This window comes from Plectrocnemia conspersa, unplaced genomic scaffold, assembly GCF_051122295.1.
Source record: "Plectrocnemia conspersa isolate PC_06_02 unplaced genomic scaffold, ASM5112229v1 ptg000012l, whole genome shotgun sequence".
Taxonomy (NCBI): Eukaryota; Metazoa; Arthropoda; class Insecta; order Trichoptera; family Polycentropodidae; genus Plectrocnemia; species Plectrocnemia conspersa.
Window position 1 is genome coordinate 11485089 of NW_028277176.1, and position 19602 is coordinate 11504690.

General features: G+C 31.5%; 1 protein-coding gene and 1 long non-coding RNA gene across 5 annotated transcripts in view; one reads left to right on the forward strand and one right to left on the reverse strand.

Moving 5' to 3' along the window:
• Positions 1 to 19602, forward strand: part of LOC148228199 (putative sodium/potassium/calcium exchanger CG1090) — a 252929-nt gene that overhangs the window by 228561 nt on the left and 4766 nt on the right. The window contains exons 1-11 of one of the 3 annotated variants that reach the window (XR_015811692.1): positions 736 to 1025; positions 16002 to 16199; positions 16273 to 16383; positions 18030 to 18171; positions 18239 to 18349; positions 18455 to 18632; positions 18702 to 18848; positions 18957 to 19069; positions 19137 to 19237; positions 19298 to 19435; positions 19503 to 19590. Coding sequence is in view for 2 of the 3 variants with exons in the window: in XM_088200353.1 (XP_088056479.1) it covers positions 16005 to 16199; positions 16273 to 16383; positions 18030 to 18171; positions 18239 to 18349; positions 18455 to 18632; positions 18702 to 18848; positions 18957 to 19069; positions 19137 to 19237; positions 19298 to 19435; positions 19503 to 19590 (1324 nt within the window). In the remaining variant the exon portion in view is untranslated. Of the gene's footprint in view, positions 1 to 735; positions 1026 to 16001; positions 16200 to 16272; positions 16384 to 18029; positions 18172 to 18238; positions 18350 to 18454; positions 18633 to 18701; positions 18849 to 18956; positions 19070 to 19136; positions 19238 to 19297; positions 19436 to 19502; positions 19591 to 19602 lie in introns of those variants that run through there. The other 2 variants (XM_088200352.1, XM_088200353.1) reach the window with 2 other exon arrangements.
• On the reverse strand, positions 17546 to 18818 carry LOC148228206 (uncharacterized). Of its 2 annotated transcripts, XR_015811694.1 has the most exons (5): positions 18682 to 18818; positions 18442 to 18600; positions 18217 to 18358; positions 18000 to 18151; positions 17546 to 17907 (listed from the first exon to the last, which is right to left on the reverse strand). It is a non-coding gene; the product is annotated as an uncharacterized LOC148228206 (long non-coding RNA). The 2 variants fall into 2 exon arrangements; XR_015811693.1 differs by lacking the exon at positions 17546 to 17907 and having other exon boundaries at positions 17953 to 18151; positions 18217 to 18600.

Consider the following 19602-nt stretch of genomic DNA (forward strand, 5'->3'; position numbering starts at 1 on the left):
ATACAATCCTAAATCATTGTGTAAATAAGCTTTAATAAATTGTCTATGATTCAGTATTAATAAATGTTATGTTGTCACATATTTTAAAAAAGCTTTGTATTTCCTGTAGTGAAATTTTTAATTAAAGCCTCGTGTAGCCAATGTGCGAAATTCATAGCCCACCAAAAATTTAGTCACATTCTGAATTGTATATGACACATTTCTCTTTAACATATTCGAATATAGATCGGTAATATGAAATTCTAATAGCATTAAATATGCCTTACTTTTAAAACGAGTAAAAAACCTAGAATATTTGTATTCATTTAGCAGCTACGTGAGTCATACAAAAGTACAGAATAGGACGGCATCTATTGATTATAAATTATATTACACATAATAATTCATAAATAACAATACAAATTTCACAGTTTTGTAATGACTAATTAAAACACTTTTTAATTAGTCATTACAATCCGATTAATGAATGTATCTACAGAGAGAGATAAATATTTTAATTCACACAGAGGGTTTGAGAGCTTTGTAATTATACAATACATCGATGCTATACATCTAATATAGTTATAGCTTTGTTATCACAGTTATTATTTATGACACTCTCTAAATCCGCTTCGAACAACTCAAAATTTCCGAAAGCTCAGCGGTGAAGCATATTGAGAACCACTGTTGCCTCGATATCTGTACGAAACGTGCGGAGGGAACGCACGTACTATACATTTCGAACAAGCTACGCCAAACTGGGAAAATCTCCATTGCGCCGTCGGACTCGTCCGGGAAAACGCGGATTTTCCGACCCGGCCTGCGAGAAAAGCGACCCCCAGTGTTCCCCGTAGCGATATATTTTTTGTTGTCGTGTGCATCGATGAACGCTCGAGTGTTGCCAGCGCGAATCGAGCGTCCGCTGCTCTGACCTCCGCCATTCGGCGCCGGTTTTCCCGCGGGGAAGTGACGTGTCTGTGTGATTCGTTTGTGAACACCCTGTTGTGTGCTGAACGGGACTTACAGAGCGGTCGATTCATTTAAAGGTTCGTCCTATTGTGGTTAAGATATAAATCAAAAATAAATAAAAGCTCCAACGCTAATATATATTGGGGATGCAAAATATTTCTATACTCTAAATAATATACACGATACTCGAGAGTGAAATCCTTTGTGTATTTACAATACATATGTATTTATTTCTAGAATTATGTCTTCCTTTTGACATCTACAAGGATTGTTGTTTATTTTTTTTATGTATGTATAATTATTTCAAAAAAAAGTTTTAACAGAGAAACCCTAACTCAGTGGTCGACGTCCACATCAAAAAATACATAATAAATTCTTAAACATATACATAGGAACGTTGACATATATAGTAGTAGTGAAAATTCGAGAAGCATCCCCGACTGCCGCTCCATTTCACCCTTCTCTTTCTCCCCTCCTCACCCGATTATTTCTCAATCGTTAAAACAAGAATCAACACATAAAATCATAAACTACTTATCGTCTATATACTTTATACGATTGTGAACTCTATGCGAGCTTCGTAGTCATTTTTGCTTAAAATCAGAGATTTACTAAGCTTTACTAAGCAATTATAAAATCCTAGTAGTTTTATGGATTAAAAGTTGTGCAAGGATCAAAGAATAATTGAAAAAATAATAATTAGTGCACATAACAGCAATTTATAAGCGTGAACCCAATATTTTACATTGCTCTAAGTACTACATACATTTTACGTTTATATACTAATTGAAATAAATACAATGTTGTTTTCTAAATCTGTTTAAGGAATATACAAATGTCTTTTATATTGGTTTTCATTATATAATATATTACATAATGCTTAGTTTTACTTTTGCTTAAGCTGTAAATAAGTACTTTATTTATTAATACATCGACAGATATAATCTGATTTATATGTATAATATATGCTATAAACAAATCTATGCTACAAAAGTTTTAAGTTTCCCAATTAGTCTTTGCATTTTTTTCTTACATTTTCAAATATATTATCAATAATTTCACTATTATTTTGCTGATTATTAACAGTAGTCGTATCAATGATAATTTTTTATCAATATTTTCAACCATAAATCAACAATAGCAGTGGAGAGAAAATAATCCCAGTTAGGCTATAAAACATCATAATGCAATGAGTAGAGATGCCATTAAATTTAGAAAGCCAAATGTGGTACAAAAAATTATTTCCGGGAATTTACAATACATATCTACGTAAGTTTGCGTAGTCCTTATGGGTTGTTAGTGAGGATATTAGGGCTGCCATCAAAGCAGGTCCAAGATTAACGATACAGCATAAAGCTAAACGTGTCGCCTATATCAGTTCATGGACATTTAAAAAGTTTGGAAAGGTGTTAATTTGCAGAATATGGATATGTGAGTATAAATTTTTTGAGAAAAATCTCGTGCAGTGAATCTCAATATGCCAATAATTAATAATTCTAGAACAAAAATAATTATTTTTGTATCGAATTGTTACTGAATTTAACATTTTGCCCGCACCTTAAAAACGCAGATTTATATATTAAACTGATATATGTATGTTAATAAACTTTTTTGTGTAATGCGTAATTTTACAATCCTTTTCCTGTAAAATACTTTCGACAGCGCTCCTAAGCAACCTCAAAAATGTTTCATTGAGTTGACGCTATGCCTGAATGCAATCAACTGTATCTCAGGGCTCTTAGTAAAAAATACACTAGGATACAAATGCGAATACGACCCGTACTACGCACAAGCATTATTCCAATAAATCATTAATTTCTTGTTAATCCTATATCTTATAAGTAAATCTCACAAATTCAAATGAATATTTGTTTAATAATTGTTCCAGTGCTTCTTAGAAACTCCAAATCCTTAAAAATATGATTGGAGAATAACCCCATTGCTCAGAATAATTCTGGGAATATTTCATCCGGATAAAGCGATAATCTTGATTAAAAAAGTAAAAGATTAGAGATAAACACGCAAATCGGAATTTTTGCATATTATTCGCAAGCGCGTAACTAATATGAGGCAGTCCATATTGATTTTCTTTGATGTTGATTTAAAAAGCTTAGGAAATGAGATGTGAATCTGGATCTTGAAGGGGATTGAAGGCGACCTACTTTTGTCGACAATGACAAATACATGGAATTTTGCGGAAGGATACACACGTCAAAGAGATTCAGAAATTGCGAATAAATATTTTTTTATACTGCTATATTACAGTGACATATTGTTTTTCTTTTAGCTCTGATGCTATGCTAGATATAAACAAATAGTTTAGTATATAATACTGAACAGGTTTTAAACATAATTAGAGTATATCATATCATTACAAGCATGATACACCGTTGACTAATACCAGAAAAAAATTGAGTTCGAATCCAATATGGACCTTATTGCTTTTTTTAATATTTAATCGTATCTGGAATATCGAAATTACCGATTAATATTAAATTTTAATTCCGATCGATCACCAAAGACTGCGTCTTCTGATTAAAATAAAATCAAGCAGTTTCGTGCATATTGATAAACATATATTGATTGTTAGCTGTACTAAAGGTTTATAATTAATTAAATATATGTCTCACTACTTACTTAGTAGTTGTTAATTGTGTTTACCCCGTTGTAACACATTGGGCTAACGACTAGTATATTGCAACGGAAGATTTGCTAGCTAGCTTCATTTTAATTAATCACTATTTATCCATGCCTTTAAAAAAGTATCTATAGAGACGATTTGTAATTTTAAAACAATGCTCTGATTTATACAATATAAAAAACTTCTGGTACATATAAGATAACGAGCGTTCGATCTTAATCGGTAACGAGCGATAATCAGTAACGAGAGTTCCCACTGCGATTTTATTGCTTTTGACGTGGATTTTTGACATCTGAGAAAGGATAATTGCTTTTTTCGCTCTTCTATTGGGCAAAATTTGGGTTTTATATGCTTTCCATTGTGACGGCACTATTTTATTGCTGATTTAAGCCCACGAAATTTAATTTATAAACAATGGCTTCACCACTGCTCCATCGCGTTGCTCATAAAGCATCTATTATATATTCAGAGTTTCTTACGATTAATGTATTTTTAGCACAAAAAGGTATTTATTAATTTGAAAGAGCTATAATTAGAAAGAACTTTTCCTTATTTATTCAGAAATAATACATAAATAACATATTACACAACGCCAAAGCGTTAAATAAAAATAACTTGATAAGGGTTGTTTTATTTTTAAGCTTCCCATATGGTAGTAATTTTACTACACTTTATTTATAGTCTAGAAAAACAATATATTTTTGGATTCTAAATGAAAAAATAAAGAAAATTTTACCAGATGATTTAATCATTACCATAGGTGAGATTAAATTGAGTTGGCTATGATAAGGTAGGAGGTGTTTGTGTTTTAGTCCTTAAAATTAACTATTTTAAAATTTTGTTTGATTGGTAAAATGGTGTAGAATTTCAATAGTATTACTCGACAGTCTGCATGTGTAAATATAAGTTGTATCAAATTCCATGAAAATCAATAAGCATGTTTTCCCAAAATTTTACTTTAATAAAGTTTCGAAAATGTGCATGTGCTTATTTTTATAAATTGTGAAATTTGAAATAATTTTTGTCGATTTTGCGTGGCTCTACTTGATGCTAACTGAACATAACTCCTATCAATTCTAAGTCGGAATCTAAGTGTTTTGGATTCTAGAAATGTTCCTGGTGAAGTTTTGAACTGAAATGTCTGAATAGTCATTCAGTACAGCTGTGTTCGCCTTATATACCTATTATAATTAGGCGAACTTCAACGTCCCTTTCACTCCTTGATCATTTGAACAATAATGATGATTTGGAGCGAAACCAGACTATTTTTTATTGTCTAATAAAGATTGTATATGTGTACTAATGATTCGAAAATCGGTCAAGTTGATAACGTCGTCATTCTATGAAATGTGAAATCTTGGGTTCTCTTGGGTAAAAATATATATTTCAAAATATCGGTGGCTTAAATTGTAAATTTTCTAACTCCACATATGGTTGAAAATTACTTAAAAATGTCATCTTGTACTATTAATCGAAATACACAAGCTCAAAAAATTGCTATCTCCAAAATCTCCAATTAAACACCAAAATTTAATATCAAGAAAATTGAGATATTGTTTTATTTTCCTATTTTCAAGTTGTTTATTTAGTTTTTTATTTCTCCTATAAAGTTGTTAAATATGGAATTAGCAATTTTACACTTTAATCCATCTATGTATAGAATTCAGTATATGTTTTATTTACATTAAATCTTATTAGTTATAAAATACACTCTATTCAATATCATAAATTGTATAAATACCTCTACCTACAATATAACAGAATGCTTTTATGTCGTGCTCGCTGTCCCTTTCGCTAGTGGTTTCATGGTTGCGCTCATAATCTCGCGCTTCGCGCTCGAAAGTTCACGCTACAATCGCAATTAAAAAAAATCTGTTTACAAAGAATATTATTAGCTGTAGTTTTAAATTATCATCAAACATTATAAAACACATAAAATTTTGTAACAAGTTCTTGCCTCGGAATTTCCACATAGGCTTAACGTCGTCGTTGAATTTTCCCATGAACCCATTTTATGTCAACGTTACATGAATTTTCATTGGCCCTGTTCCACTCTCAGTCAATTTTTAATGCAAACACCCTTAACACTTAATTGAGCCGTGCTAACCCCGAAATGACCACGGCTAAGCGGCACGTCGTGCAGGGTTAACCGAGGGGTGTTTGCGTATCCAGCGCGTGGATACCGTTTCAGCTGATACATTCATTACTCGGGTAAGGTCTGGGTTCGCCACCCAAACGAGGAGGTCGGAACGCGGGGGAGGGTTGGGCGTAGGGCGAAAGTACGGGGGACTAAATCGATAGCCTGGTCGACAAATGCTACCCTCGCACCGCTTTCCTTTTAGTTCCTGCCGTACACAAAGACGCCTGTGCCTGTTTATGTTGCCAGATTGGTGTTCCGGTGGCGCCGCTAGGGAATCGATGCACGTCAAGTAGTAGGTCAGTTATGCGCTCTGTTTGTGACGTTAATGTCGGCCCTTGAAAAAGTCTTACGTGTCGTGTGTCGTGGCCGATAGTTCATTCATTGTTTTTATTTTTATTGAAACGAAGCCGGGTCAGCCGAGCGAGACCTTGAAGGCTTCGAGGGGTGTATTATTTATAAACGCCTTATAAATAAGGGTTGATTAAAATTGTTCAAGGTCTAATTCGTTGCACCTACCTGTTCTGAAAAGTTTTTTATAGACATTAATTTTACATACATACGTATTGAAGTAATTCAATAAAGAACAATGTTTTTAATATCAGTATTGATTTTCCTAATTAAACTACTGTAATACAAATAATTATTATTTATTTTAAGAACTGCTGTTAAAATTCGCCAACAGTTTGTTTGTGTTTATTGGATTCCATGAAAATACAAACATTTTATAACAGAACTGTGACAAAAAATAACAGCTAAAAAACAGAATCATGACAATTTGGAACAAGTTTAAAAATAGATCTAAGCAAAATGATCAGCATTTAATATATGATGATCGATAATTACAATAGATGGTTGGTGTTTAAATTACTGCCAGTTGCTAAGCGTCCATTTGCTATTCAAACTCAATCCTAACCTAAATGATACGTTCGGAAGATTTTGGCCTTAACAGTTGATGTATCGCCCTACAACTATTTTTTAAGACAAAATTTGCTAGTGGAGTACAGAATTTAACAATAACTAATCACATGGCAACTGATCAATGAATAGTGATCATTAATTATGTCTACTAATCATTTCTTATATTTACGGACCACTTATTTTATTTTACTAATCAAAAACTGAATTATTTACTAAGCAAAAATATATTATTTACTGAAATCGGAAACTGCGCACGTTGGGTGATTTATGTATTTATTGTAAATATTCCATTGCAATATTACTGGCGTTATATTATAATATATTTACTTAATTATAGGATATAATAAGCTATTATCACACCTCACAATCAATAAATAAATGCACGACTTATTTTATTTTTAAATTATTTATTTTCATATTCAAATGTGAGATTAGGAAAATCTAAGAAAACCTTATTTGTGATAATCAATCAGTGTATTTCACTAATTCAGATCTCTCAGACATTATAAAAGTTGATAAACACTAAGGTTCATATTGTAATTTAGCTCAAGTCTTCAAGTCAGGTATTAATCACCACGTTAAAAAGAAGCGCAAAGCTTTTTCATCGTACTGATAAATATATTCGTCTTAAGGCTTACAAAATTCATCCAGATTCATTGCCATTGTGTAAATTTGTGTTTGAAATTTCTGGTTCTACAATGTAAGTTGTTATAAATACCTCTATAAAGTAAGCCTATAAACTTTTCTCTTTAATGAAGTTTAGCACAGCTCCAAAAAAGTTATTGGGTTGTGGTTTTATATATACAAAATAGTAATTAATGGTATTTATGCCTCGAGAAGGGAATGCTATACCTTTGTTTTAAGCAGTGTCCTGAAGAGTAACTATGTAATGATTAATTTAAATCAGTCAGTATTGAGAGTTGTAAAAGCTGGCACGCGTAACAGTAATCTAAGTAAATGATGTGCTACTACAATATAAGTGTTGTGAAATTCAAGATGGATTACTGGCATATTAATATCGCTCAGTGAAATATATTCCATGATATTATTTATAATAATCAGTTATTTGTAGTAATTTAACGATTTAAATACATATCTGAATATTTGTTTTAAAAAATAAGTACAACCCAAAATTTTGGTTTCTAAATTAGTTGCAAAGGACTCGCTAAATGGGTCACAATACTCAAAAACTGTTGCCCCTCAGATTTATTAAGATAGGTATCCGAGTATATGTATATTAAACCATGTTTATTTATATTTCCGAACAACTTCACTGAAACTGTTGGATATTACTTTAACAAATAACAAGGGTCGGTGTCAAATATTTCAGCCGAAGCATCCATGACTTCAAATGTTCCGATTTCGAATCTACTGTTACGATGTCAAACTTCCCCCACTCTCAAATGTACATAAACCAACACACTCAATCACTTCGTTTCCAACTTGGACTGGAGTAGTCGAACTCAAACCAAGCGGAGCTACGCCGAATTTCTTGTTACATTTCCTCAAAGCGCTCGTCTACGAATCACATCGCTTTAATATGTTTTTAAATGATAAATATGTATTGTTATACGAATATTAATTTAAATCTTATTTAATGCATGTTTATATCACAATCAATTGTTTAAATGGTATTGATTGTTTATATCGTATATGGGATGTGATAAATCTCTGAAGACGGAGTAGGTTTCTGAATTTTAATAACTTCATAATAATATATTATACAAACACTAGAGTTTTTTTTATTTTTTTGATCTTCTTTTTGCATTCACGATTCATAATGAGAGCTGTTTATAGTATAAAAAAAAATCTTTCATGTTCGACATGTTTTTCATCTCTCTTGTTGGACCTTTATTAATTAAAAAAACGTAATAAATTTTTCGAATTCCCTTTTGAGTAATATAATACATTTTTATTAAAAATATATTTACACAAAATATACATATATAAAATAAAATTAAAAAATACCATGCTTGTGATAATTACGTGGTTATTATGCTGGGAAATTATTCGTCTTGTAAATGTATAAATAATAACGTTCCCAAAAAAACCCTGATTCCCTTGAGCATATTCTTAAAGGTCAACACTAATGATAAAAAGCCCGCAACTTGAAATAATTATTAAAAATAAAACAGCTATTACTTGATAATCGCGACAAGTATATTAATATATTTGAAACACGATCCTGTTTCAGCAATAAATCGTAAGCATCGACAGATTAAAAGCTTTATATACGCGCTAATAATTTTTAATGTTCGCCACCCCGTTCGACTCCCCACATCGCACCCACGCCATTTTCAACACAAACGAAATGTCAAAATTGACACATAAAATGTGGAGCATTTTTGCTTCGTGCGAAATAATACAACAACGACACCCTTTCACAGCCATGTCCTATTTTCGTTTTTTGACGACTTGCTCGAAGTCCGCTTTGGGATCTCGCGTTAAAAATGGTCTGAAATGTTACACACTTTGCACCTCTGCGAGTGATTTTTGGAGCTTTAAGAACTTTATGTGAATAAATAAATACGTATATGGGGCAAGGCGCACTTTATTTTTTATACTGTTAACAATAAAAATATTTTGGTTTTGCTTTAAACATAACAATGTTTACGGCTAATTCACTACACGTAATTCTAAAAAAATGCTTGATTTTAGTTTAACATAAAACAAACATCGAATACACAACAGTAGTTCGATTAATTGTCTAATACCTCTAGAAATTCCGGTACTGGTCGATTTTATACCGGCCACCGCTGCGCTTGCTCACATACTCAAATGGGCGCATGTACAAAAGCCGTGTTAACACTTAAGTTACGTGCTTTTTTTCAGCGCGTGAAATACGATACTTTTTAAATTAAAAACAATTAAAAAACAAAAAAAATCATATGCTTTGAGTTGTATTGAAACATATTAAGATTATTTTATTAGTGATTTCAATCTTTGGATTGCATAAGATCCAAATATAAATCATAAAACTTGTTTTAATTCTATTTTTAAAAAAATATTTACGAATAAACTGAATATTTTGAAACCCAAAATAAAAAAGCTCGTTTTTATAATTAGTAGAGTATTAGATGAACTGCATTGATTTTATTTTCACGAAAAAATATGTGTTGCGTAGCGTATCCTAAAGGGGAAAAAATTGATATTTAATTTTTTTTATTGTTGAACATTTATTTAATTATTTTTTTTATTTTGATTGAACATAATCTACCTCAGACCGAAACAAAAGCCGTAAAATTTCTACAAGCACCTGTTTTTTTTGTGTTTATGGGGTTTTCCCTGTTTTGACAAACGCTCACTCGATATACCATATGTAGCAGAACGTTTTTTTGCTACAAAAATACGGTTTAAAATTTAAATAGCTTGAGTGTGAACGAGTGTGAGTGAGCGTTGGTCAGAGTAGTGAATACCCCACGAATAACTCTTTGCAACGAACCTATGTAAAAAATAATTTATAATTGTATATAAATAAATAAAATGTATAAGCAAATGAATAAATATATTTTGGATTAAATTTGACCTCCGATAACAGGTTAACAGGGAAAAATGCACTTATTAATTATTTTATTTAAAGCGAATTTCGCTACTTGTTTATTATCACGGCACCACGCTCAAATTTGACAGTTGCGAAACGTCGATTGGCTGTTCAAACTCAAACCTAACCTAAACAAATTTCTATATTCGTTTAGATTAGGTTTTGGGATGAACAGAAAATGAACGTTTCATTACTGTTAAATTGGGAATGGCACCGTGTTAATAAACAAGTACTAAATAAAATCAATGCATTTCGTAAAGTAATTTACAAATCCAGCAATTAAATTTTATTTATATTGATTATAGTTTCTTTGTAGATATAAACATATTTTAGAGAAAATAAATATATTTAAACTCAATATAAATAAAATTAAATATAAATAAAATCAAATATAAAATCTCAATATAAATAGAATGAAACAATAATACAAATTATATAATTTTAATTTTGATTTTATGCGACCCACAGGTTAAAAACTACTAATAAAATAATTGTATTATATGTACCAATATATATAATTTATAACATTTGATATTTTTTGCTTTTTAAAAGCTTTTAATTCAAAAGCTATTTTTTTATAACTGCGTTGCGCAAAGTTCTCGTAAAATAGCTGTTTTTACACATCACGTAATGTATAAATGCCCCGTCGGTCGTTCGAGTGTTAAAACTACCTTTACGCATGCGCTAAATTGCTTCATTATATGTGTGCTCGTATACGTGTGCTAACACGGTGGCCAGTACAAAATTGATCAGCACCAAAATTCCTACTGAAAATGCTTTTATTGCTATCCTGAAAATCTACATGCACCTTACATATGGCTCCTATGAAAAAATAGATAAGGGATGACTAGTCGATGAAAAATTCTATCGCAAATGAAATATAAATCTATGAAGTTTTGCTTTAAATATATCCCCTCCCCTTCCAGATTCCAGGAATAATGGATTCGACGTACGACTGGAAATCTTCGTAGAGAAACTTTTGAATAAATATATAAAATATTCGTGGCATAAAAACGCTTGAAACTAAACAAAATAGCACTTTTAAATAATCAATATTGTTTGCCATATGTGTGCAATACCTCAGTAAAGAACCAGTAATAAGTTGATAAAACCTTTTCCCATTATAAGTACATATTAACTCAATCTTTTTACGTTTTTATGTTAAAAATTGCGTTATGTTGTATGGTTGTATGGAGATGCAGTCTCAACCTTTATTAATTATTTGAGAGCCTTAAATGTTTTGAACTGGTGGATATTATTAAACAATTATTGTTATTTACACCGTAGCATATATAACAACTGGAAACATTATAAGCTCTCTAGATTATTAAGATTAGATCTCTCTATCGTTTCTCATAAATAATCATATTATTCCAATACGATGCACCAACGCCTTTAAGTACGAGGTATATTCGTAAAGTAAAGTTACAAAGCTGAAAATATATTTCAAAAGAATTTTATTTTTGGATTTAATTAAAGAAGCTTTGAAAACCTCCTTTGATATTTTTTAACTTAGTCACGGTGTACTAGGGGCATTCAAAATTGAATCGCGGTAATGTAACAGTATTTACATTTTACAGTTATTAAGTATACCAAATCATTTATATCTCTTGTCGTCTTTCTTATCATTGTTATATTTTTCTGTCACACCAAACATACTACATAAGGTAAACAGTTGCGCGAAGCCATTTAGGATCAAAATTTTAACATTTATTGATGAAAAATATATAAGGTAAATAAGGTACCCGACATTTTTACATATTAAAGATAAACTTAACTATCTTTGAAAGCAACCAAAATTTTGCCTAGTCAAGAAACAAATATTTAATATGCTATTCTTTAAAAAACAAGTTCCTAAAATAAATTATTCGTATGATACGTATACTTGACATTCAAGTTTAAATTATTAAAAAAAATCAGTTGATATTTCAGCCGTTCAAATTTGTGCTATTTAATATTATCAAAATTTAAGAATAAGATAAAAATACGTGATGGATCATTTGTGCCGTAGTCAATTTTTTCAAGTCAACTTGAAGCGCAAGTTAACTCCTGGCAACTTTAAATAACAACCTGGCTGAACCAAATCTGATTTTATTTTATTTTATTTTCCTAGAAATTCGTTTTTAGCAGCATGCTCAAATTATGTTATCTCATCTTACATAATTTAATTGTGTTGATTTAGAATGATTACAACGTGACGATTCAGTTCATTGTTGCAAATATTTACTTATTTTATTAAAAAAACAAATTGTACGTCACATAAATTACATACATAATTTATTCATCTATAAATAAACAACTAATAAAAGAGCCAGAATTTTAATCCAATTTGGGTCAGAATAAAAATCAAACCTTGGTCAGAATTGTATTAATAGCTTAGTCATAAATATATTATTCAGGGTCCTAATAAATATCAAATTCTTAGAATAATAATAGCATACAATCAGAAAAAAATAATAAACGATCAAAATTAAAATATAGGATAAACATGTGAATTTAAAAAAATATTATAACATATAAAAATATAAATGGGCAATAAATTATTTATTTTAGTAAAATTTTATAAAATATTTCTATTGTAGATGTTTTTTAAATATCACGTTAATTATTTTACTATTTATAGATATAATGTATAAATACACCTAATGGTTTTTTTTCCTTATTTATAAATAGATACATGCGTAAAGTATATAAAAAATTACAGTATTTCCTCAAAAAATGTTCTAATTGGTTATGAGATCAAAGAATTTCCAATTATCATCCCAATTAAATCTTTTGAATCTGTAATCTGCTCAGACAATGAGAGCACATCCCGAATTTTGTTCAATCAGATACGGAACGTCAGAAGTTTTCGGATGAAAGGTTTTGAACTTTGGCGATAAATCATAATAATAAACCCACACAAAATGGAATGCCTCCGCACGAACGAACCTTAAAATCCAAAAGCCTCGCTCTAATTCATCAAAACTCGTAAAGGGCGTCAGAAAAGGACATGGATATGGATCTAATATTTTGCAATATTTGACGTTTCATTTTATTTTTATTTTTATTCATACTGCCAATGATATTTTTTTAATTACCTAATAATTATTAACAGTATAAAATTACTACAAAATAAATTAAAGGAACAATAAAACTTGTTTTATTTATTTGAACTTAATATTTAGCTTACTGTTGACATTTACACAGCAGTCATCTTCTAACAATAATCACCAACCAACTCATAAATTTTCTAATCTTGTTTCGACTATTTCTATTGCTTTAACATTAATTTCTTTGAAACATCCATATTTAATTTTTTTTCGACAATTTTTAAAGCATCTAATGCAGTCATAAGATCAATATAATTTGATTTTAATGATTTTAAACTAAAAATATGTTTTAGAGCCTAGCGATTGCAATACTGGTAATACCGCTATTAAGGCAAAACCTGACCTTCGCTACTACCGATATTATAAAATGAAATACTGGTAGCAAATTTTCTTTATTTTATTTAAATACATTTGAAGTAGGTATTATTTGTTCAAAATGGTATCTCCATGGCATAGAACTACGAAAATATCAATGCCCAAATTATTTGAAAGCAGAAGCAGAGAATAAAATGATGCTCATTGTAGGTGATTAACCTAAGTAGTTTTATCGGGGTAAGATATTAAAATATAATATTATTATCCCTTTTAATCGTAGAAGGCTAAAATATCGGCCCACCCTACCTATGCATATATCCTTCTGACCGATATTTTAGCGCAAATTTTTAAAATTGAATATAAGATGTTCGATATTTTTGTACGATATGTGCCAAGTGTCAACATAAAAGGAATACATTTATTTTATCTCAGGCAAGTCTAACGGTACCTAGCAGTTCCCAGTAATTATGTTATGTAGCAGAGCGGCCTGCCGGCCACTTGTTTATGATAAGGACAGCTGGCGAAGTGAAAACAAAATCAGGTATTGCATAAACGAAATTCTTTCTACTATTTGTACATTTTTATCTACATTCAGACATATTTTTACTGAAATAGTTTACGGTGAAATAGTCTAACTATTATTTTTTAACTTCAAAAAATCCACTATTAGTTTTTGTAATCTACAGATATAATTTATCTTAATCACGATAGCGAGCAATTAACGCCATCATCGATCACATCATAATATATACAATCTCCATGGATTTGCGGTAACTCGATAATTTCCCCCTAGCAGAAACGAACAACAAAGAACGCTGTTCAGCCACGGAGCACGTATTGTATAACAGTGTTGTTGAAGTGTGCCACGCGAATTGGTTAGACGCCGCGTAGTCTAGCGCCAGAGGCACACAACGCAGCTTTTAACCTATTTACCGCCGGGGAGGCTGGATAGACGACTGGAACGGGATTCGAGAGTTTTGTTTCGATATGCCATAGGTCGCGTACGACTCTCGGAAAATTTAATAATGACAGCGGGGTAGTAAAAGGCATACTACGATTGGAATCCAAATGAGGCAGTTGATCTACGTTTGGATGCGGACTTATGTGTAAAATAATGATTATGTGCGGCACATAGCTGTTTTGTCTAGAGTTAACCTAATTTAGCTCAATGTCTTCATTACAACCATCACGACGATGTATACATAAACTGGCGGGTGTATAAACCCTAAACATACTTTGCATAAACTTATTTTATATACACATTATCCAAAATGTGTGCAGCCCAGTAGAATTCGACGATAAGGCTGAATCTAAAATAATTAACTAAATTCTATTACACTTCAGATAAGGCAAAATTTATCTAATGAGAGTATTTAGTAGCATAATTATTTATTTCAGGGCTAAAATTAATTATGTCGAATCCTGGGCTTATTGAAGCAAAGATAAATAAAAAATATTCAGCCAAAGATCGAATATGAAAAGAGACTACGAAGATGACGTCTGAGTGATTCAAGTGGTAGTATTGTGCCATAAGACCTTTCCCTGAGTTGTATTTCCACATAAATTTTCCGATTCTCGCATTCGCCTCTCATCTCAAAGCTCCCACTCAAAATGTAAAATGTAGAGATGACAGGTTTTCAGCTTTTCACAAATATATATTAAGCTTCGTGGAACCTAGATAACAATGTAATTGTTTGGTGTGTTTTAGAGCTTTTAAAGATACTTATTCACGAAATATATGAATAAGTCTCTCAATAGTAACATTCAAGTGCAATTAATATATGTATATATACATATTTATTAAGAGAAGCTTACCTACAAATAAGCTTTGTTATTTTATTTAGCAAGCTTTGCGGAAATTCTGATTTATAATATTTAAACCACAACTATTAGAGTCTGAACTCAGTTAGTTTTCAGTTCTGTCTATGGAAAGCGTGTGCTCACGTGCTAGAGTCGCTAATGAGCCGAATTCGGCTTACACACGACCTGAGGAAGCGGGTGAGAGCACCCGGGGAAACAAGATATTTTCTATGATCGCAAAACATTATCCTTTCAATGTCCAATTTATCTGCGAAAACAAGGAAAAGTTGCAGCAGTGCATATCTTGTAAATGCTGTGGCTACGATATCACGACGGTGTCGTTTTTTATAAAAAAAAACAAATAACTACGATATATCATGGTACAAAATTAAAAACTTGTTTACCCGCGTTTCTGATCATTTTCTTTAGATTTTCTCACATCAGCGGTGTGAAAAATCAGAGTAATATTCCTTGTTTACATAATTATTCCATTATAATTGAAGAAAACAGTAAAGAACACCTTTACGTTTTTAGTTGCTTAGCTCTTTGATTCTTACTAATGCAGTTTTCCAAATAAATTTAACAATATTTTTATTTTTTCAACAGATTATGAAGAGACTACGTCGGCATAAGTTTACATCAGCCGGGATATTCTTCTTGTTATATTCGATTCTGCATGTTTATTCGCAAAAGACAAGCGAACTACCACCTAGCGCAGAAAGTTTGGACGAAATTACCCCTTCCGAATCGCCCATCACACCAGGAAGTCAACTTGAATTTTCAACCATTGAAACGACAGACAAGGCATAACGACATATTCCTAGTAAAAACAATTATAATTATTAACATTTTCTTAATGTAATATCAAATTTTACAGAACGAAGAATGGATATCATCTACAGTGCCAGGCTCCACGACGCCGAGCTCAAGTGCTCATCCAACGTGGAGACCGAGAAGATTAAACTGCACAGCTCCAGCAATAGAACAGGTAATTTACGATCAATAAATAAATGCTAAACACGATGGTAGTCGATTAGTTGTACAACAACCATAAAACAGATAATGGTTGGACAGCCAACTAAACAAGCTAAAGAAATGAAACAAAAATTATAATTTAACAATTTATCTGCATTTTAAGTAACTGCTTGAATCTTAAACAAATTTAAAGATGAATGTATTTTTCTTTAACCAAGACCAGACTCCGACCCATAATCTAGTTTTATATACGCAATATATCTATAGTTATTAAGGAGAAGAAATCTCCTCTTCTATCCTGTTCATTTCTAAGAGAAATAAAAAAATGTCATGGATTTCGTAAAACACATTTTACTATCTACTATGCAACTGATTAGAACATAAACGATTTAACTGAAGAATGTGCTCAATTCTACCGTTGGTCCTAAATTACATGACATCAAGAGGGGTAAACTTTATTTATAAAAATATCTGGGTTTTTTATGTTGCAGCTGCGCTTCGGAATTTATTGAATGTTAGGCGGCGGAATACATTTGCTGACGCGGTTTTCTACAATGTGTTAGTATGTTGTAGCTGCGCTTCGATATTTGCAATTTAAAGTGTATTATCAGAGGCTCTAAGCTATTCTATTTGTGAGGCCCCTCCCCGCCCCCTATTTTTACGAGTGTTAAATATAATAGTAATAAAAATAATTAAATCAATATTAATAATAATAAAATACTAAACGACATAAGATGTTATTGCTAAATACAGTATGTCGTGATTAAAAGATTGCATAAATATATTAAAGCTTTTAATTAACAATGTTGGAAACTTATGCAATAACCGACAATTATATTTTTTTTAAACGCGTAAAAGAACTTTAGAAAATAATATTTTAGGTTTAATATTAATTTAAAAAATATATTTTACATTTTATATTGTCTGAGGTGCAGAGACGTCATTTCAGCTTTTTTAGGGGGGAGGGGCAAAAGTTGTCAAGTCAGCGATCGTTTTTTGGCATGTTTGATCGTTTTTCAGCGATGGCATACATTTTTCTGGCCAAATTCAAGGGGGTACCGTGTTTAGAATTCATGTCAAAAGCAATAAAATCGTGCCGTCGCAGTAGAAACGCTCGATTATCATATTAAGATTTTTATTAACAATATTACGATTTTTAATAAGTGAGAATCGAACGAAGCATATCTAAACTGAATTTTAACTATTAGGAAAGCGCAAGCAACAATTATCACTTCTCAGAAGTCAAAAATTCACGTCACAGCGGGAATGCTCATTACCGAGCGTTCCAAATTTCCATACTGATCGATATGAGCATGTATAAAGGGATCAATTTTTCCTCTAGTTTTAAAAGACCAAGATAATTTGCGTTATTTAGAGATCAAATTGTTGTGATTATTTCTCTCCGCTGGAGGACCTAGGTCTAGTTTGCCTAATTCGGATTTGTATATTATGTAATGTTTGTGTACATTTTTTTTATTATGGTACAACATAAAATAAACACTTGATTTGGGTGTAATATCGACGCCACAGATCATTTCTAAAAAATACAAGATTTTTCTCAATACAGTAAAAACTTCTAAAATTTAGTTGCATGCTATACAATATTTATATTTCTATCTTTACTATTACATTAATAATGATTATTCTTAATGCTTTCAGTTTCCAAGACCTTTGATGGGTCCATTTGCAAGAAAACATGGAGGTCTCGTGATACACCTGCTCGTTGCAATATTCACTTTCCTCGGTCTAGCCATTGTGTGTGATGATTACTTTGTTAGTTCCTTAGACAGGATATGTGAAGGTTAGTTATTACACATATGTTATAGTACTATACTAATAAACTTACTTCAATATAAATCGAACTTCAGAATTGAAGCTTTCGCCGGACGTTGCTGGTGCAACATTTATGGCAGCTGGATCATCAGCTCCAGAATTAGCCACTGTGATTATCGGAGTATTTTTTGCAAAGGATGATATAGGTAAGTAATCTAAGTAATTATGGTGATATCATAGTTACTTATAGATTAAAAGATTTTCAATCTTTGTGTTGACTGTAAATATGAATAGATACATTATGATTTCAGGCGTATCTGGTGTGATTGGTTCTGCTGTGTTCAATATAATGTTTGTGATATCGGTGTGTGCGCTTTGTTCCGGAACGGTCAGCTATCTTAACTGGTGGCCTCTCTGCAGAGACTGCTTTTTCTATGCCATAGCAATCCTAATGATGCTTTTCACCATTTCAAATGAGATAATCAGTTGGTAAGGTTATATTAAATGTTATGGTATCACTTTTATTAAATATACTTACAAAATATTACTGATTTGCAGGCCGGAGTCTTTGATGATGATGATCATGTATGTCGTATACTGTATAGCTCTTCATTTCAACCCACAATTGGAAAGATGGGCTTTATCGCTTCAGTTGCCCATCAAACTACCAACAAAAGAAGAACAAGCATCTTTAGTTACATACAAGTAAAGATTTTATTTACATTTAAAATTCCATAAAAATAACGATTCTAATGTATGTAAATTAATATTCTACTCTCTTATGTTTAACTAATCAAAAATACATATCTTTAGATCAGCCGTTGTACCAGATGCTAAAGCTGCTTCCACCAAACAAGCTGAAAGTAGTCTCAGCACGGATAAAGCCATGGATGAAAACGCTGCCATGAATCAGATGAATACAGTTGGTAAGAAATATTTCATCATATATAAGTAAAAATAACGATACAGCCATTAATGATTTTAATTAATTAGGTTACAATACCAATACCGGGTATGATAACGAAGCATATTACAATACTGACCAGTGGAACCCAAATAACGCTTGGAGTGATCAGTCGCAAACTGTTTCGCAGGTATTCATCGATTTGCATTGTATGTATTGTTGAATGTATAATGAAAAATATATAATTTAGGCACCAGTATGGGATCCTAATTCAGATTGGGACCAACAGCCCACGGAAAATTCAATGTCTACAGCTAGAAATGCATCTGAACCGATGAAATCTGGAGGACAAACTCCGGTTCAACAAGCTCAACTGACAATACAAGCTGTGAATATGATTATTATTAATCGATATATCGTTAAAAGTGTATTTCTATAAAAAAATATGATTGTAGACTGGAATCCCAAATCAAAACTATTACAAGCCCAAGGAATGCAAAGCAGACGGCGCAGTGAATCCGTTGGAAAAACCTATTGACGCTAGTAAATCATTAT